Below are 21,511 nucleotides of genomic sequence, written 5' to 3'. Positions count from 1 at the left end.
GTCAATGTATATCATGGAATCTGTCGCTGTAATCGCTTTGGGCCGATTAAACTGCACAAAGGAAAGATAAATTTGATGACAAATATTGATTCTCGAGTCAATGTCAAAATTGAGAATGAAATATTTGAATTTGAAGTGAATGAATAAAAACACCTTGGTCAAACCCTTAAGATACAAGACACAACTAAAGAAGAAGTACTCACAAGAATAAAGGCAGGATGGGGTCTTTTCGGAAGATATCAAGAAATCTTCTATCGCGGACAGAAAACTACTAAATATCAATGAAGAAAGAGAGTATTCGACTGACCAATGCACACTACCGACAATTACTTATTGATGCCAAACAGTTGCCAAGCAAATCTACAATAAATTGTCGACCACCCGGAGAGCAATGGAAAGAAAGATGCTGGGAATTACACTACAAGACCGGATACTCAATCAAATTATCAGGGAAAAAAACAAAGAAAAGGTATCACCAAATACGTCCACACAATGAAATGGAAATGGGCAGGACATGTAGCCAGGATGACAGACAACAGATGGACAAATAGAACAACAAAATAGCAACCTAGAATAGGAAAAAGATAGAGGCAGACCACATAAAAGATGGAAAGATGACATATCAAAGTTGGTTGGGGGACTAGGACAAGGACAGCAAAGGAAAGAACAACCTGGAGGGGTCTGAAAGACGGCTACATCCTGCAGTGGATGGACGACGCCTATAGGTAAAGGTAAAGGTGAATCGCATATTATGTGCCATTTGTTAGCATGTTAAATGTACTCATAGGGATGCAAACTCAACGACCACCAACATGTTTGTATAGGTCTTAATATTTCGTCAATTTTCAAACATTGCGACCGCGTTCGGGTTATAGTCTTTGAATGATTTATTGTACATTAATATCAGATTGACGTTTGTCACATATATGCACCACGGTAATCGGCTATATATGCAGTGCATAATGAGCAACAAATAATAAAACGCTATAAATTATTCACTGCAGTTACAATATAGGATCGACGATGCCTGCATGCTATACGTACGAAAAGGTTTTTCATTAATAATGCATTATTAATGAAACGTGAAGGGAAGCAGCAGTCTCAGGCTACGTAGGGAAGAGCAACAAAAGAACATCCGGCAAACGGGGGCCTTTGTGTATCGTGTCCTCCCTCCCTTCATCGGCCCATTAATTTTATAAGCGAATGATATGGGTGACTGAACAAAAGATAATTAAACAAAAATAGGAGCGAATAGGCCCTACGATCGATTTAGATAAATGACAAGAGGGGGCGCTCTTCAGCCATTCAATGTTATTTTGCACTGCTGCGGTCTCGTCGTAAAATGTAATGCTAGGGGGCGCTCTCTATAGCTTCTGTTGAAAAAGATCTATACGGGATTCAGGGTGACCATTTTAGCCGATTTTCGGCTAACTTTGACAGAATTTTTGTTTAAAAAAACGATTTTGACAGAAAATTTGACAAAATCGATTTTTGGGGCAGATTTCTGGCAGAATTATGCAAAAAATGGTTATTTGAGCAAATTTGAACAAAAAGTTGTTTAAAATAGCTTAAATCCGTTCAAACAAACCCTTGCATAATGGGACAGGTTGGCTGGTCTACTTATATAATTTGAATCTTAATTAAGGCAATACTACCAATCTGCATGTGATGGTAAGTCTTCATAGTATATTTTGAGTAATTCTGGGGAATTTGGCAGATTTTTTGATAAATCTGACAGATTTTTGATGTGCATTTAGCAGAATTTGTCTCTGACCTTGTTACGTGGGATATATCAGACGTTCGACCGTGGCTCTGCACACGTGAATATCTGATCCTCAGATCTCAGGGGATCCAAAATTATAGTAAAGTTTGGAGCCAGCAACATAGCTCACATTTACTACACTGAATTTGTACATGAATCTTGTACAAATTTCGTTAAATAAAAAAAGCCATTTCATGTGTTTCGTGATGTTTTCCCGTTTTATATTTTATTAGTAGCAAGTTCTCATTGCAACTATATAATTTATATACATAATCTGAATATGGCGGCGAATAGTATATCTGTCATAACGACGCTGAAAACCACAAGAAAGTATTAAAATCAATACGTGTATATCATTAAACTACGGTTTGCGAACTGGAAACTCCCAAAACGACTGTTTTCATGGTTACAATTGGCTCGAAGATCGACTTCCGTAATAAATGGAATTAGGAGTGATATGCACCCAATACATCATTTGCTGGGCTATAAACTACTACAAACATTCATTAGTACCAAACAGTCAGAAATTTGTATTTCTTGCGCAATTAAAGAATTTCCTTAAAAAAAAAAATAAGGCTATTACAAATATTTTAATCTCTGCATAATTATTTTGGATGGACATAATAATTTGGGCTATACAATACGAATTTTTGTAAAATCAGAACGTACCCCAATCAACTACATGTGGATGCACTGCAAGCGATTACAAACAGCTATTTTTCAATGACGTAAGTCTTCAAATGCATATTACTCCGCGAATAGACCATAGATTTTTTACAAGACACTGCAGAATTAAAGACCACAAACGACGTGAGCATGGGTCAATTGCAAGCAGCTGCTCAGCATACACACATAAGTGTTAAGCATGAACAATACAGTATTTGCTTAGCTTGGGAATCCCAGCTCTAGTGATCATGACATCGGAAACAACACATCATGAAGTGGTAAAACCCGACAGCAAGAGCCCTCATATAGCACCCCTGTCCGTATTGTATTCAACAGCATAGTGCCAACTACTAGGGGCATGTCCAGTGGCGTATCTAATGGGGGGGGGGGGGGCAGAGGGGGCAGTCTCCCCCCCCCCCCCCCCCCCCCCCCCCCCGGCGGATTTTGTCACAATTTTTCGTTGAGCAATTATTTCAATAAATGGTTAAAGAGTTTTGACATTACACCGTAAAAATGGATATATAATTTGCAGTATGCATAATAATGGTCATTTTTGAAGAGCGCCCCCATTTGGAAGGTGGGTACCAGCTTATAGACCTAAGACACAATGACATCACGCTTTGCTTGCAAGGGCGCTTTCCTATGGGAGCCTGCATGGCTCTCAGCCCCACCTGGCTCCCATAGGAAATGCAATGGTAAACAAAGCGGGACATCATGTCTCTAGGTTACTTCACAGTAGTTCATTTGGGCAGTATTTCTGACAAGGTAATATCAGAACAACTCTACCATTATAAGTAGCACCTTAAACTATCGAAGAAATTCTTAAGGATGCAAATTTCATTAAACATAATGGTAAAGTACGGCTAACTGAAGAAGGTAAATCACAGCTGAACACAGACCACTACAACATGCACAGAAACATCCATATTGGTCATTCTGTAAACTCGGGGTACAAAGTGTGGCATTTTTTTCTTGTCCTCGTTACCTTGGTACTTTGTATTTTGTCATTCAAGAATCATTAAAAGGTAAAAAAGGTAAAGGTACCCATAGCCATTACTGGCCGTAGGGGCAGTGGGATGTTAGAGGTCCACTGTGTCTTGGGCGCGGCATATGAGTGGCGGGGCCCAGTCCTCTCCTCTCGCCGTCTTACCTTCCCTTAACAAATTAGGTACCCATTTTACTGTTGGGTCGTTAGAGTTTTTCCGGTTTTTGGTCCGAATGGGATTCGAACTGCCAACCTTCCACTCCGTAGCTCCACGCTCTAACCGCTCGGCCAAGAGGCCCCTCCAGAATCATTAAGAATGACTTCAAATGAGTTTTTTTTTTCTATTTTGGTGTAGATTGTTTGCTATTCCAAATATCTCTGGGATGAGTGCTGCAGAATAATAAAATCATAGATGTCTCCGAACGGAAAAAAGTGGACCCCAAATTTACAGAATTACCCATATGGTTAAACATCTTCATGAAAGGAGAGCATGTACATCTTTACATATTAGAAACTTAGAAATAACAATATCAGACACGCCAAACCAAAATATTTGCAGCCCTTTCTAAATGAGATCTACATAAAATTATATTAAAAAAAATTGCTTTGCGTCAAATAAATTTCTCATATTATCTGAATAATCTGATACATACATGTATGTCAAATTCTGTTAATTTGCCGAGTGGATTGCATCTTACTGTACATAAATTTCCTTCCTTAAACTTTTATTGTTGGATTTATTTGCTTACTGCCTATCTCAATTCATATCTGGGACACGTTTCGGACAAGTTCCGGAACCTTTTCAGACTATAACTGAAAATCAGCTTGTTTTTATGATTATTATTGTTCACTTCTGGGAGATGATATAGAAATTTCAGCCTGTTTGTTATGTGTTGAACAAGTTTTCAATGTTTAAGTGCTAGCAAAATTTATAATGCAAACATGACTGGTTCTGTCTTACAGAGCTTTTTGTATAAGACCATTTTGTTCATGCTCGGCACGGAAATGAATGCACACATGAAGTTTTGATGTCGCAGTGAGTGTTCACATTGCAACTACACGTATGCAAAAGGCAAACACATGCCAGCAAAATTTGCGGTTATGTTATTCATGGCATTTAATTTTTTTGAAATTGCATTTGCATCCACGACAGTTACGAGCCAATCCTTAATCATAACCCTGCCAGAGGCAAAACCGTGCAGCACGTGTAAAAGTCTGTTGCATAAACTGCAAATTTTCAGACAACTATAAAGCTAGTTCAGTACAGTCAAATCCTGCTCCGGGGCAGCCTGGCTTTGAAATTGTTTGACCTAATGGATCTCGCTTCACTTATGAATAGTTTGGTTGCGGTACCGACTGCTATATCAGATTCGAACCAGCCAGCCGACTCCGGCAAGCTCGATGGTCGAGTAGTAAGATGTCCCCACTAAGTAAGCAGGAGGTCGTGGGTTCGAGTCCCACCCGAGTGGTTTGTGATTTTTTTTCTCACAATCACTCGAGACTACACCGAGTAAACAGTGTTTATAAAAACAAAACAAAAAATATGTCAGTGAAGAGCTAAACCCGACACTGAATTCACACTCTGAAGGCTTCTCCATTTGACAAATGGTGCACGTTATTGCATTTAGCAGGCTTGCTAGCCAACATACGCTAGAGGGATAGGGTTTAAATGAGGATAACTATTTGAGGACTTGGTAAAGATGAGATTGAGATTTTCTTAGCTGCTCATGGCCAGGAGGCTGTTGACGGCAGCGTCCTTGTTGCCGTTGTTGGCCTCTAGGACCGACTTGATAGCCTCGCTCTCCATGTCAGGGAACATGTCCTTCAGACCGGCCACGTCTTCCTCCGTGATCTGGGGTGGCACGCGGACCTGGCTGGGTTGGCGATGGGGTTGTTGAGGCACGGCCTGGGGAGGATAGCCTGGGGGAGATAAACACAGCCACAGTGTCGGTAATGTTAACCCGTTAGCACCTGTACTGCATTGTATTACATTGTGTTTAGTCCCTGATGAATTCATAAAAGCATAGAGTGCTACGGCAATTTTGGACTGTGACGTAGTCTAGTCCATCACAAGTCCTCACGAGTCCTCACAAGTCCTACAGCCTCAACTCAAGTCAATTTTTTTTATTGCTCATTAAAGATAGGGTAGATCATTTGTGCACTTGTTTTCAATTGAAGCAACAAAAGTCCTCAAAATCTAAAGATGGGTGCTTAACAACTAACCCGATGAAGTTTTAGCTCTGTGAATGCTGTAATATTCCAAGAAAACAATATTCTAGGATCTCAATTTCAATTCAAACGTTGCAGAGTTATTTGTTTAATTGCGCCCGAAATCAGCGTCCAGGAAAAGTTCTCATTCAGCGGATTGCAACGACGCAATGTCACAAACTGAACCGACGAATAATGGCAACCGTGTGCACGTGTGTGCTTCGCCTCAACGCTTGTGCGTACCCATTCACGGATTTGCCAAATTACAAACCGACTACTAATGAAATTTCAAAAAATGAGTCAAATGACACATCTTTGGAAATGGCCTTTTTTATTGTTTTCTTCAAATGACAGCATGCCAGAAGGAATAATTTCACAGGGAGTTTATTTCCATCCACATCTTTAAACCAAGTAAGCTTTTTAACAATAATTTGTCAGTTACTTTTTGGATAGCTGCAAATGATCTACTCTACCTTTAACTGATACTTGTCACTAGACTTGCGAAAGGACTTGCAATTTACTTTTGACCAAGCTAGTGATGGATTTGTGATAGAATCCACTACAACACGGTGCAAACAGACCTTTGATTGCTGTGCTGCTTGAGGCATATAGTACTTTTTCAGATTGATGCTGCAATGGTATAGTCAGTTTGGTCATGCACGGTAACTACTTAGCATTAGCGAATACCATGTGATGTACTCTCAGCCAATCAAAAGACACAATCTGTGGGTGGGGTATTAAACTACTTGCATAAGGTCAGATAGATAGATAGATTTGGGAGAAACATGACCCTATATATCGGTGCTGAAATGTGAAGTGAAAACTTAATTTGTATGCTTTAACACATAGTTAAATAATTGATACAGAGCATAGCCAAAGTGATATGTTACTGTACTTGTAGCATCCCTTCTTAAAACACTAGGCCTACAATAGACTTACCCATCATGTTAGGCGCAACAGGGGCATAGCCATAGGGTCCTGGAATGACCATGGTCTGGGGGGCACCGTACACAACTTGAGGTGCAAACATCGGCATCTGCTGAACTTGCTGTTGTCAGAAAAAAAAAATAATAATAACTCCATTCCATCAGGGCTGTCCATTTTAGAAAAATGTAGTATTTGATTATTCAGAACTGCATGTCACCGAATATTTCATTATTTGAAACTCTCTGATCAAGTTTTGCACACGCCAGATGCAAATGCCTACCACACCGGTCAAAAGTTGCACGCAAAACGCGCCGGTTAAATTTGCTTGCAGCGATCTATCTCATGGACTGCTGGAATGTTTTACAGTACATGTAGGTATTTTAAAAGTGTTAAGGTTTTTAACCTGCTAAAAGGATGGGAACAAACCAACGCCTACGAAAAAAAGTGCAATCTGACAATAAAGCGCCGCAAATTTACGATTGAAATAACATCATTGTCGTGTGTGCACGTGTGTAATTTTTGTTTATTTTTTTTTCAATATTCAAACCGGCAGAAAGCTATTTGAATATTTGGTATATTCGGGCAGCCCTAATTGACATACAAATTATCATGCTTCAATAGTTTTAACTAGTGAAAGAGCCTGAGATCGGTCTATGTGAAAGGGTTGTGGAAAAGACAACATTTGTTTTCAATTTTGTTTTATCCCTCCAGGGTATTTGGGCTAGAAATCCTGCCAAACGCAGCAACATGCAACACTTGTCTAAGTAACAAGCCTGCCCTGTGCAGCAAGATCCATCAGGCCTAAAGTCTCAAGGCCAAACTGCCTCAGAGTCTATGGTCCCTGGTCTGTGGTCCCTGAACGCAGCAGGATACAACTGTGGCTTTGTTCTATGGGACTAGCTGTTCATTGTCTCAGAAGCGGCTGTTTATGCACTGTTGTTGGTAACTGAATGCATCAAAGTGCACCAGACTTTTCCACCTGATGCACTGTTGCGTCTGGAAGGTTTAGGGTTATGGGAGTTTCCAAATTTTTTGTTTACCCAGGTTAAATTTGTGGTCAATTACAACCTGAATCTAATCTGAAAGAGATCAATGCACCCATTCATAACCTCATCTTTGGCTGCATGTGAATTACATGGCTACGGCTTGCAATTACACACGCGCCTATGGAAGCAGGTGTAGCCACTCCCCATAGACATGAGTGTTACTACTAGCCATAGCCAAGTCATTCAGGCACAGCCTTTCTCTCTCTTGTTTCTTACCTGATGAGACAGCACAATGTTGATCATGCCTTCCTTCTCGTCTCCCTGTTTACCAGTTAGCGGGTACCAGTCATCCTTGACTTCACCTTGGAATACAGACGGCGCGATCTGGATGTGATTCCACGCAATGCGATAGTCAGCTCCAAAGGATTTCTTCAGAAATTGAAGAAAGACAAAAACAGAGGGATCTGATCAAAGTTTCTGGCAAATTTTAAACAGTTTTAACTACAATTTAATGCAATATTTTGTTGACGTGTTACAAAATATATATCTTTTGGGTTTTTTTCAAAGCCATATCCAAAAATCTGAGGGAAAATAAGCGACAGGCTTAGAAAGAACCCTCTCCTCTCACCCACTATACGTCAATTTACTGTAAAGTTCCCCTTCCCCAACTAAAAAAAAAAAGAAATTCGGACTGATCTGTTGCCTTTACATCCCATGCCTATTTATTGCATATCAATTGACATATGGCAGTGTTCTCCGACTTGAGTCGGTCTCGAGTTGCCATTTCGGCGACCTGGACTCAACTGATGTGACATCTGCAAAAGATTTAGACCCTGCCTCGGATTTAATGACATACATGTTCAGCGTGATTGGGGCTTCCTTGTTATTTCAGTCAATCAGGGGTAAATTTCACCGCGCTGCTAATCACAAAATGTGCAGGTTACCAGCCAAAACTACACGTGATGTATATTGCTCGTGATTAGTATTCAGCTGTTGTTTGCTTAGCATAAAAATCAGATGGAGTTTTGGCTGGTAACCGGCTTTTATAAGCCAGACTTTTTTTTGTGCTAAGAAAATGTTTGTGCTTAGCAGCGCCTGGAAATTGGCCCCAGACAACAAGAAGGGAAAGTACGACACAGCAAAGCGCAAAAATTGAAATCTTTCGAACGAGCTTCCTGTTCTCAATACCAAATATACCACGATAAGCCACTAGTGGTACCCGCCTTTGCTACGTACCTCGTCAAAAATCTCTAAGTACACAGATTCTACCCCAGGCTGTACGTTGCACTGAATGGTCTTGTTCCACCTGGGGTTTTTCGAGCCGTTCAGATCAGTAGGCGTCTCAAACACGGCGTGGCCGACCCTGATGCGACAGTAGGGGTCCATGCGCGTCATGCCGTAGTTCTTGGCTAGCTTGGCCTGCAGTAAATGGAGATAGAAATAGTTTGAGCAATATAACCAAATTGAACACTTTGCAGTCTACATATGAGAATTACTTCAACTGGATCATTACAAGTTCGTAATGTGGCCAACCCGTATACAGGATTTGACTAAAAAGTTTAGTTCTTTACACATGTATTGGGTAAAACTTGATATGCGGCACATATTTTTGGCCAGTGTTGCAGTTAAGTCTTTGTCAGAGTGCAATAATTACATGTGAACTGTTCAATAAGTATGTGAGAGTTTGCACAAGGACTCAGACTCCTTCTGAAAGTACATTTCTCTAATAACTGTGCCAGCTTTGTGCATAAACATTTCTTCTAATTCAAGAGCTCAAATCTTTGTGGGTAGGGGTCTATTTAGGGGACTCGACTCGACTACAACACCGGTATTTCTATGCTGAATGTGTGAATCAGTATGTCATACAAAACCTGCCAAAAATTGGCCTTAGGAATGTACGTTAATGTTTTGCCTCATTTGCCATATTGAGCACATAACACAGTCTTAAGCTACATGCACACCCAATCTTGTTGCAAGAAAGTCAGTGATGAAGACTTGGGCTGTATCCAAATGAACATTATTCTCTGTGGCAACAGATATTTACTGTACCACACCTATGGCTAAAACAGACACCGTAGCCATAAAATATCAGTAATGGATGCAGTGTTAGGCCGTATCAACTGGCTGCGGCTGGGAGTAACACACACACGTCTATGGGGAGTGGCTGTAGCCACAAGCCAGTGGCTTCCATAGGCACACATGTTATTTCCAGCCGCAGCCACAACTTTGGGACACAGCCTTAGCTATCCTCCAACACCATACCTGTACTATTGTGATGCTCAGCCTGCCGATGCATGGCCCACCAGCCACCTGTACGCCAGCCTGACCATATTGTAGGGCTCGTGCTGTCTGCTCGTCGGCAGATATTTGAGTGTTGTTTTGTGCGGGGGCACCGCTGACCCCCTGGATGCGCAGGAAGTCTGGAGGAAGGTCCCCGACCATCACCTGAGTAAAAGAAAGTCGGATTGAGTAAAAGGGTCTGCATGTAAGTGAAGTAGGCCTACATGTACATGTATATGCTGTGTTTTTTAAGCTATAGTCCATCATTTGCAGCCATCCGAAAAGTAACTGGCGTAATTACTGTTGAAAAACAAACTTGGTTGAAAGATAGTAAGGGAACTAAACTCCCTGTGAAATTATTCTTTCTGGGAAACTGTAGTTTTGAAGTAATCAACGAAAGAAGGCATTTCCAACGGTGATTCTTAAGAAGCACCGTAGGAAAATTTAAATTAGTAGTTCGTTTTGTTATTCAGCGCAGCGCGCACAAGTATTGGAACGATGCACACGCGCGCGCGGTTGTTATAATTCGTCGGATCAGTGCGCGACGCCGCGTATAGCTGCAATTCAAAACAATTCAAAACATGATTCAGTAACTTTTGATTTGAAATTGAGATCTTAGAATGCTGCTTTTCTCAGAATGTACAGCTGAAGCTTAGCTGAAACTTCATCAGGTTAGTTGCTCAGATCCTTCATCAGATTTTGAACACTTTTGTTGCTTCAAACGAACAAAATGCACTAACTACAAATGATGGACTATAGCTTTAAACTTGAGAAGAAAAAAAATTAGAAAAGGCCACTAATGATAAACTTGAATTTTTTTCAAGGCTCCTGTCAGCAGGCCAAAAGAACGATTATGATTGGTCAGTGTTTAGAGGCGTTGGCTTGAAATCTCAATTTTGATTGGCCAACATTAGCAGGTTATAATATCATAAGTAATGACACTATCTAGGGATTCCCCAAAACTTTTTTTCATTCTGATAAGCTCTGAACATGATTTGTTCAGTAATTATATTTCCAATTACCACTGCACAATGTGTGAAAAGTTGATCACTAAATTCTTGATATAAGGAGGAGGCATCGAATTGAAGTTTCAATTGGCTAACGGTCCATGCAATGGTTTGTGCTCAAATTGCCCGGTTTGTTTACCCTCTATATTGAACAATATGAACAAGGAGACAAGAGATAAATAGAACTGTATTAAAACCCAAAACTGGAAATTACATTTTGTCGTCTCTCAATCTCATTAAGAATATAATATATTAAAAATATGAAATAGAAACAAACAACACCAGATGTTACTAAAAGCTTGTCAATGAAATTTATTTTTACCCATTTCCAAGTGATTTTTTTTTTCTCAATTTCACCTGTACATCGAGAGCCAACACAAGTGTTTCTTGGGGTGGGTACATTTATAAATCATTCGGCCAAAAACTACAGCAGATAATGGGGAACACAATGTCAAACGTAGTGGCTATTGTTACCGGAAATGCGATTTTCAACTGCTATCGTTACGGAACCATCTGGCTTCCCTGACCTAATGAATTTTTGGCTGTTGGAACCAGACATGCAGACTTTCGAAGTGGGCAAACATGGCAAAATAGTGGGAGCCAGAAATCTGGCCAAAAATTCCTCTTCTTCAGATTTTATCGGAAAAGTCTTTATGTATCAAGGAGCTTACACTTTCCTTTTCAAAATGCACATCGTCAGAAATAAAAATTATTGGAGACTAATCCAAAAGAACTAGGACAAATCCGGAACTAGGATTGGTAGGAAAACGACTGTATGGGGCCGCGAGCGAGAGTTCCGGAAGCTGTGGCCTGTGTCAGTGTTTTGACTGCGTGATTTTGCAACTTCAGTTTCAGGCTCTAGTCTATTGACTTTGTTGCTTGAACACAGAAGAATAGGTAGGCTTACGTTTTACAATTATCTGGCATTCAAAAAAGAAAATAACGGTTCCAGTGCTCACATTTTGCCTGGGATTCCTCGTCGTAGTTTCCGTCGTCGCCATCGCTGTAATTCATGCAATTTACTTTTCGGAAGGAGTATCAGCATTTAGTCTGGTTACCTGAAGTTTTGTCAGCTCATGCAACTATCTGGCATTCACGATGCTGGATTCCAGACAAATCTTGTTGTTGATATTTTGGACCATTACGTCATCTGCAGGACGCCCTCTTTTGGTTAACTTGGATGAGTCATGATCATGAGTGTGGACTTTGAAAACAATGAGTGTTCTTCTTTTCCTCCATCGTATACGAGTAGCTCGATGGGGAAAAAAGAGGGACAAAAATTACGGATGGTAATAAACTGCCAACGCCACGACACGACTTTTTTTGGTGTGATCGAAATCAGCCGTCCGCATCAAAAACAATTTCTACCGCATCAAATTATTGTCAAGTTTAAAAACGGTGAAATAATACTTTCAGATCATTGTGTCTTATTAGTGTATGCTTCCAATATGAATGAGTAGTCATTTGAGGTCGAAAAGCCAGACTCTTACAAAAGTGATGGTAATATTGAGAAAATTAGTTGCTTCCGCCGTCTTGGAAAAAATTGCTCGAAAGCGTTGGATGCAGCGGCGGCCGGGAACGGTTTTCAAACTGGGAGATAATTTTGACCAACGTGTCTAGAACTGATTAATGATATCAAGACCGTCAAAACCTCGTCCGCCCACTCAAGATAGGGAGAAGGCTTTATGCGAATAATTTAATAAAGTGATATTAATGTTGACATCGTCGCCCTTTTTCATGCGGTTATAAAACGCGCACGTATAGGCCTACTTGAAGGGAAGCCACAATATTTTAGAGATCCCTCATTGTTCAAATATTATATGGCGATCATGGATTGTAGCCAATCATGATAGTATTCAAAACGCTGACGGAACGGTTTTCAAACTGGGGGCATCACCAAAAAGGGGCACTTGCTCAGTAAAAGATATCTTCCCTGTGTGCAGCAGGCGTAGGGCCTATTCAGCATTTTTTCGGCACATCCGTGTTGAAATGTAGGGGGGGGGGGCTGCATCTTCTAAAATAGGGGGCGTTTCTTCAAAACCGGCTGTCATGCAAAAGACTGCATTAATAGTTGTAGGGGTTTTGGGGCTTCATTTTCATATTCCTCGTTCACATCAGAACTATTTCCCGAAATTTTCGGGAAGTTTTTGTTTTCATCTGGAGGGGGCACATTTATTCCCGCAAAAGGGGAACTTGGGTAAATCTGGGAGGGGGAGTGCCCCCCCCCCCTCCCGCAGGTTCCACCGCCCCTGGTTGGATATTTGAAAACATTCTTGGATCTATCATTGGCCACTCAAAAATTTCCCAAATCCTCCTTGGTTTTTGGGGTTTTTTTGCTTTAATAGTTTGGACGAGACAACACTTTTCGCCACTTCGACTGTGCCCGCGGCAGCCCATCTGAAATCGTGAAAGTACTTTATGATTACGTCCGTATTATATACACTGGCTAAACTAGCCGGTGTGTGAAATTGGGTTTCTGTGAAATACAAACTCTTGCGCATGACTAAGCCCTGGGACAATGGCTAGGTGAAATGTGCGCGTTAGATGCATTAAGGTAAGAGACACACGGCTTGAGGAGTCCAAATTTAATATGCCACCGGCAAAATAAATAAACTCGGCATATAATGTGACCCTTAGGAGGCTTCCCGTAATAAAACGCGTGTAAATGCGCACTCATTGGTTGTATATAGGTCACGTACGTGTCACTTTAAGTGTGAGAGCTAACTAAAAACCATAGAAGGCAAAGAGACAGCAGGTTTTTGATGTAGGTTTTCCCGGCAAATTTCCTGAAATTTTCTTTCACTTCTGAAAATCGGTCATTCGTTGCCGAGTTTGTCATTCCACGGTTAATAGGTTTTCCCGGCGAATTTCCGAATTGTTCTAATCAGTTTCATTATCAGCCATTCGATTTCGCGAGAGTTTTGCACATGTTGTCAAATTGGGGTTCCTTTATTATTTTGGGTTCATTCAATTTCATTTCTAGGCAGCCTATTTCGTTTTGGCGCATTCAAGACTTAACTTGTAGCAGTCTTAAAGTAAGTCTTTGCAACCTTTTGACGGTTGACGCATTCAAATTAGCAAACATCTGTGCGCTTGTAACGTATAACCATGCTTTTCGTTTCTTATTCGTTTATGGGCAATCGCTTTCATCGTTTGGTTATTTAAATTAGTAAGATTTTTTAATCGATATATTTTCGTATTTTTCTCCGAGGTTCATTTTCCCCCCAAAATCTTGATGACCGAAAATTTACAATGTTACAAATTAACCGATATGAGGGAAACAAGATGTAATTACGAATTAATTAATTGAAAGGGACTAAGATAATTTCTTATTCACTGTTGATCTTTTCTGACTTGTTTAAACGTTTGAGTAAGGGACATCTTTACGTTGACGATTTCTTGACGTGCAAGACATGGCGACACGTAATGTTTGGCAATGGTTGTACTATCGGGAACACTTCTCTTGCGTTATTTCTTAAATTATTTATTGCGGACGTATGTCTGGTCGAACACTTACCGTATTCACAGGGCCCATGCAAAGTCAGTTTTCAATGCAAACCTTGAAATTACATCTTTGTGTCACATTTAACCTTATTTGCAAGTTTTATTTTCCATTTTGAGGGGTGTTTTGGTGCCTTCTCCGTCTTTATGCTAATGCAAAGTTTCATATTCATTAGAAAACCTGTGATGGCATTCCGGGCATGATTAATGTTACACGACTATTTCAGTAAAAAAAGTTGCTAGAATTTTGGATATTTTGCTGTCATACATTTCTTTGTTATGGTGATTATATGATGTGTCAGTACATGGCAGTAAGCCAATGACCAACCCTTTCCCACAAATGTTTTCAATTAGCAAATTGTGGATGAATAATTTGAAAGAAAAAACCTGTAAACTGAACAATGTCTTCCTGAAATGACATCACAGTAACAGCGCGCTCATACGTAGTCCGGAAAAGCATGGACAAAGTTTCAAAAGTGCAATTTTGCAGCAAGATTACCCCCCCCCCCCCAAAGTCAAATGTGTAGTTTTCTTACATTTCACAGTAGTAAAGAGTTGCACAATAAGAAGTCCTGAGAAAAAGTCATTGCACATACCCTTCAAATAAGAAAGAAAGGCATCTACGGATTGAAACATCAAATGTGATTTACGCTAAGGAATACGGACACGTATGAAGTCTTCAAAGATGTTTGACAAAATGTGAAATATGTTTGCCCATTAATGAAAACGAATGCCCGATCAACCCCTGACCATGAACAACGCAAAACTTTTAATATGAATGCATCTTTGATAAGGACGAGTGAAGCTAAAAGGCGATAGAATGCTCGGATAGGGAAATTGAATGATTCTTTTTGATTGTCGAATGCCGATCTGCATAATCTTTCAATTCCGATCTAAATTGAATGAGCCAGGCGTTAAATTAAATGGCGTGAAAGTGGCCGGGAAAACCTATATATAACATCATACCTGACTGCGATGGTCTACATCAGGCGAAGATCCAAAGGCATATTCCGAGTTCAACTGGGACTGGCATGCATTTGGTTCAAAATGATCGACTGAAATCCAGTTTTTGGACCAAGATTATTATGATGCCTTAGTCTGTGAGGGAGAGGTATTAATTGGGTAAGTACTTCCGGTTAATGTAGGTTTCTCGGCCAATTTCCTGAAATGTTCATTCACTTCTGAAAATCGGTCAATCACTTTCGTCTGATTTGAATGCACATCTACAATTCCATTTCAATTCAACGTAAGTTCAATGGTTTTCATTGTCCGTTTTGAGAAACAGACGGCAAATTACGTTACCTGTGCATTCATTTACGCAAGCATACCTTTTCTTAATTGATTTCAGGTAGAGCTAATAATGACTGATGGTTAATGCAAAAGAAATCCCTAAAGGGCCTGTCACATTACATGCGATCTCATAGGAGAACTTACGGCGACCAAAAATATTTCATAAATTTAACAATCGCAGCGAGGACGCAAGAAAATGAAAACTTTCTGTCTCAAAGAAGCTCAAGCTACGCTCATACTGTGCTCTTCCCGCGCTTACGATGCGCTCAACTCGCTCTCTATGCGCCCTTGTCAAGTTCCACTCGGTCTAGTCGCTGCCGCTGCGCTGTCACTGTGCTCACATTACGCTCTGCTCGCTGTTGTCCTTGTAGCTCGCGTCGCGCTCTCTATTCGACCAAAATACGTTCATGTGACGTCACTTGCGCTGTGTAAATACCAAGACAAAACGGTCTTTACACACTTTCAAAATTATTCTACAAGTGCGCAGTCGAGTTACTTTCTCATGGAGACTACATCAACTGTCTTGCGCCTAGGCTGCCTCAATGCCACTTCAATGTCGCACGATTCACGCTCGCACAGCGCCCAAGTTGCGTCTGTCATTACGGCTCCCTGGCCAGAGCGCAGAAGTGTTGCGATTGTTTTGAGCATGTTCAAAGACCTTGGCGCTCATCGGAGACCCTCTGGCGCCCATATGGCGGCCTATGTAGTTGTCGCTGCGATCTAGTAGTTGTTGTTGCGCCCCAGTTATTTTTCAAGGACGCAGTGAGAGTGCTTATAAGATCGAAGACAGTGTGACAGGGCCTTAATGTATCCGGCGCCGATGGCATTAACCTAAAAGTGAAATAGAATGATGAATGTTTGGATTCGCCCACTAAAAGCGAAAAAGAAGTCTTGTAAACAATCTGAATGGACATAAACGAAAGGTGCTGCTCAATCGCTTAATTGATTGAACTGAAATGGAATCGAATGCTCTGGTAGTGAATATGGAATGCGTATTCAGAGCGATTCTCAAATTCAGACGAAAAGGAATGACCGATTTTTAGAAGTGAATGAATATTTTAGGAAATTGGCCGGGAAAACCTAAAGGTAACCCCATCGATGGTGTTGCATATCATCAAGCAGACCTGAGTACACAATGTCACCATAATCACCAACAATAGGGAGGGAGGAGGGGCACGTGCCCCCCATAGCTCAGTGCGATGAAAACGTTTTTAAATCAAGTTGCACACAAACACTATATACATTGCCCTCAGTGCCCTCTAGAAAAATTGGTGCACCCCTAGGGGCAGTATCATAAGTCCGACGTCTCAGTAGGTCCGACGCCTCATAAGTCCGAAATTTCCGAAATTTCGGACTTATGAGGCGTCGGACTTATGAGGCATAAAATTGATATATTCCGCCTTATAAGTCCGACGCCTCATTTATAAGTCCGACGCCTCATAAGTCTGACGTCGGAAAAACGAGGCGTTTAATTTGTCGTACCTACGAGGCGTCGGAGCTATGAGGCGTCGGACTTATGAGGCGTCGGACCTATGAGGCGTCGGACTTATGAGCGGACCACACTCCTAGGTGCCCCTAGCAGCTTAACCCTATAGTTATAAGACTATCAGAGAATACATTGCCATAGTTACCGTAGACACGAGCAAAACTACCGATGCTTTATACGCACTGACGCCATCGCAATGATTAAAGAGATAATTTTGACCAACATGTCTAAAACTGATTAATCAAGACCGTCAATTTTGGTTATGAATGACATAATAATGAGGTGAATGTTTTGCGCACACTGACTTTAATAAATCGTCGTCCGCCCACTCACGATAGGGAGAAGGCTTTGAACGAACAATTTAGTAAAGTGATATTAATGTTTGCCATCGTAGCCCTTTTTCATGCGGTTGTAAAACGCGCACGTTTACTTGAAGGGAAGCCACAATATTTTAGAGATCCCTGAATTATTGTTCAAATAATAATTATGGCGATCATGGATTGTAGTCAATCATGATATTATCGCTGACGACCATCAATCGCGGTTGCCATACGAATAATGATCACCAGGAAGGAACAATTAAGTCTACCATTTTGGTCAAATGATTTTCGTGAAACGTACGTGTGATGTAGTAAACGTGAGTCCGAGGTCGATACTGGGAAAACGATTAGGTGGTTGTGAGTTGAGCAGTGCATTATGAGGATGTCAGAGTATGCAGCACTGGAGATATTGGCTTAGCTGGTCCACCTTTCACCCTAGGTTGGAAGTTAATGACTACTTCCAGACGAACATCTACATGTACAGCATCATTGCCATCCGTCCTAACAACATGTCGAACGAGAACAATGAGACACTAACCGGCGTGTGCAGTGAGGACACACCCGTGTTTTGCCTCGCCAGGACGATATCTATTTCAATCGTTCTCGGTATCCTCTCTATAGTGACAGTCATTGGCAACATTTCGGTGATTGCGGCATACATCAGGGACTGGCGCATAAGGTCATCTGTCGCTAACATGTTTATATTGAATTTGTCCATTTGTGATTTGATCATTGGGGCAGTGTCGCTGCCTGTGGATGCTGCAGCCGTTGTCTTGGGCCGATGGCCTTTGGGGAAAGTCCCCTGTCAGATATGGCTCGTGTTGGACTACACCTCCACCAACGTTGCCGCTATCACCATTCTGTTCATCAGCCTCGATCGGTACTGGCTGCTGACCAAGAAACTCGCCTACGGTACATTTCAGACGCACAAACGCGCTGCTACCATGATTGCTATTTCGTGGACGATCAGTCTGCTGTTTTACACCGTAATAAATTTCGCTTGGGAACCTTTGGCAGGGGTTGGGAACGTAGATTATAATGTCGATTGTGAGCTGGAACCTTATGACAACATTCCATATAATGCATTTGCATTTGTGGCCGAGTTTGTCATTCCGCTGTTTATAACATCATACCTTAATGCGATGGTTTACATCAACATCAGGCGAAGATCCAAAGGCATATTCCGAGTTCAACTAGCTGCTGTGAAGTTACCAAGATCTCCAGGCGAGAGAGCAGAAAGTAGTGAGAGGGATCAAAAAGACGTAACACTGGAACTCACCACAAAAAGCCAAGGATTAGGGCACAACACTGCTCAGGCGCTGCCAGAAGAAAGGAGCGAACCGAGTGATAAAGGTGCGAGAAAGGAAATAGAACTAACTCGGGAGGGAGCCTTTAATAATCTGGGATTTGATGAGCAGATTGGGGATACTAATTTTCAGATCAAAAATGCTACCTCCGATGAGAAGAGAACCGAGGTCAAACCTTCAGGACCGGCCGAATCTCCGGACTCTAGAAGATCTCGAAACCACGAAGTCAGAGAGTTCAGGCGTCATCGCAAAGCTGCCATTACGCTATCGGTGCTGGTGAGCGTCTTCATGGTGTCATGGCTACCTTTCTACGTCACATCAATGATTACCGCCTTTTGTGGTGACTGTGTCTCCAATCTTGCATGGGATGTGGTGAACTATCTGTTGTGGTGTAACTCTACGTTGAACCCGTTTTTGTACGCACTCTTGGTTGTACGTTTCCGGGAGAACATAATGCATTTCTTATGTTTTAGAGCTTGGAGGAACCAAAACGGTCGAAATTGACGTTTTGATGTAACAGTTTGCATACTGTCATAACATTAAAATAGTATGCAATTGTTGATATGGTATATCTATTTGTGAAAATGTGTCGTACTGGACGTATCTACGATCACTGAGACTTTAGCGGCGGCACGGTACGTCCTTGCCTTTTTTGCAGGTATATTCTCTGATAGGGTGATGCTTAAAGATACAACATTTGCAAACATCAAAAAACGAAATGATCAAATTATCACGAAATATTTTACTGGATTGTTAGGGAATGACAGTCCAAAGAAGCCTGCAAAATTGTGGCTTTTGCTGCTGTGCTGACATTTTCAAGAAAACTTGTATATTTTCCAAAACTGGTCGGCCCTTTGGAAAAAACTGGATTTTTTCAAAAACTGCTCCTAATTTTTCGCATTTAGTTAGTCCGCATTTTCTGAAATTTGCAGCAAAAGCAAATGTTGTACATGATAGTCTCAATATTGACCAAAATATCATGATCAGTGGGATACCCCATATTCCAAATGCATCTGACTTTTACTGAAAATATTATCAAGTATGGATTTTTTTCTCTGATTGCGGTTTTATACCATAACATTGTCGTATAATATAAATAAAAACTATACGCATTTGTATATGTTGCACATGAGATAAAACATTCTAACACAACTTTCACCCATTTTGTGGGCGTGGCTTAAGTAAGTAAGTAAGGGAGTCGGTTTATAAGAGCATGCAGCTTGATTCAAACGAGGTCCATTTTGGTGGTGAAATAACCGACCAGTGACTAAATATTTGCCTTCGCAGTTAATTTTCATTTGACTTTCCAGCTGTCAAACATCCTCCGAACGATCGAGTCCTTTCATAATTAGTGCTCTGCCACCTCCATTGATCTGTGAACTACTGATCTTAAACGCAGTGGGTAAGTTAATGGTACAAAGAAAGCCCGCGTACACTGGGCCGGGTAGCACAATCCAGTGGCGAATTCCCCCCCCCCCCCCCCTGGCCACTCACCCGTTCAGCCGCTCCTGACTAAGAACACTAAATGGAATGCTAAAGCTCATAATTGTCAAATTGGCTTTTGCAGGAGAAAGCATCTTAGATTTAAACATTTCCCGGGGGCATGTCTGGCCCCGGACCCCCATACCATATCGCATGGCGTACATTTAGCACGCTTTCACTCATCCCCCACCCCTTCATATCAACCCTCCTCTTTTTCCATGAAAGCTAAATCCGCCCCTGCAACCCGCAAGCCAATCACCATTCTGTTCATCAGCCTCGATCGGTACTGGCTGCTGACCAAGAAACTCGCCTACGGTACATTTCAGACGCACAAACGCGCTGCTACCATGATTGCTATTTCGTGGACGATCAGTCTGCTGTTTTACACCGTAATAAATTTCGCTTGGGAACCTTTGGCAGGCGTTGGGAACGTAGATTATAATGTCGATTGTGAGCTGGAACCTTATGACAACATTCCATATAATGCATTTGCATTTGTTGCCGAGTTTGTCATTCCGCTGTTTATAACATCATACCTTAATGCGATGGTTTACATCAACATCAGGCGAAGATCCAAAGGCATATTCCGAGTTCAACTAGCTGCTGTGAAGTTACCAAGATCTCCAGGCGAGAGAGCAGAAAGTAGTGAGAGGGATCAAAAAGACGTAACACTGGAACTCACCACAAAAAGCCAAGGATTAGGGCACAACACTGCTCAGGCGCTGCCAGAAGAAAGGAGCGAACCGAGTGATAAGGGTGCGAGAAAGGAAATAGAACTAACTCAGGAGGGAGCCTTTAATAATCTGGGATTTGATGAGCAGATTGGGGATACTAATTCTCAGATCAAAAATGCTACCTCCGATGAGAAGAGAACCGAGGTCAAACCTTCAGGACCGGCCGAATCTCCGGACTCTAGAAGATCTCAAAACCACGAAGTCAGAGAGTTCAGGCGTCATCGCAAAGCTGCCATTACTCTATCGGTGCTGGTGAGCGTCTTCATGGTATCATGGCTACCTTTCTACGTCACATCAATGATTACCGCCTTTTGTGCTGACTGTGTCTCCGATCTTGCATGGGATGTGGTGAACTATCTGAAGTGGTGTAACTCTACGTTGAACCCGTTTTTGTACGCACTCTTGGTTCTACGTTTCCGGGAGAACATAATGCATTTCTTATGTTTCAGAACTTGTAGGAACCAAAACGGTCGAAAGTGACATTTTGATGTAACAGTTTGAATACTGTCGTAACATTAAATTAGTATGCAATTGTTTGTATTGGTATATCTATTTGTGAAAATGTGTCGT

At 41.4% G+C, this 21,511-nt stretch overlaps 3 protein-coding genes across 3 annotated transcripts; 2 read left to right on the top strand and 1 right to left on the bottom strand.

The window, feature by feature from the left end:
• Positions 1-4,549: 4,549 nt before the first annotated feature.
• Positions 4,550-11,884, bottom strand: LOC119741555 (toll-interacting protein-like). The gene is made up of 6 exons (XM_038217357.1): positions 11,781-11,884; positions 9,797-9,979; positions 8,771-8,953; positions 7,811-7,963; positions 6,561-6,669; positions 4,550-5,333 (listed from the first exon to the last, which is right to left on the bottom strand). The coding sequence occupies exons 1-6, from the start codon at positions 11,820-11,822 to the stop codon at positions 5,131-5,133; spliced, it is 873 nt and encodes a 290-aa protein (XP_038073285.1). The 5' UTR covers positions 11,823-11,884; the 3' UTR covers positions 4,550-5,130.
• A 6,043-nt stretch (positions 11,885-17,927) lies between these two features.
• On the top strand, positions 17,928-19,229 carry LOC119740609 (muscarinic acetylcholine receptor M3-like). Its single transcript, XM_038215970.1, has one exon. It carries the CDS (start codon positions 17,928-17,930, stop codon positions 19,227-19,229), a length of 1,302 nt encoding a protein of 433 aa, XP_038071898.1.
• Positions 19,230-20,425: 1,196 nt separating this feature from the next.
• Positions 20,426-21,511, top strand: LOC119740608 (muscarinic acetylcholine receptor M5-like). Its single transcript, XM_038215969.1, has one exon. The coding sequence runs from the start codon at positions 20,426-20,428 to the stop codon at positions 21,419-21,421; it is 996 nt and encodes a 331-aa protein (XP_038071897.1). The 3' UTR covers positions 21,422-21,511.

Source organism: Patiria miniata, unplaced genomic scaffold (genome assembly GCF_015706575.1).
Source record: "Patiria miniata isolate m_02_andy unplaced genomic scaffold, ASM1570657v1 HiC_scaffold_5, whole genome shotgun sequence".
Classification (NCBI taxonomy): Eukaryota; Metazoa; Echinodermata; class Asteroidea; order Valvatida; family Asterinidae; genus Patiria; species Patiria miniata.
Note: the sequence above shows the minus strand (reverse complement) of the source record. Positions and strands in the feature narration are given on the sequence as shown.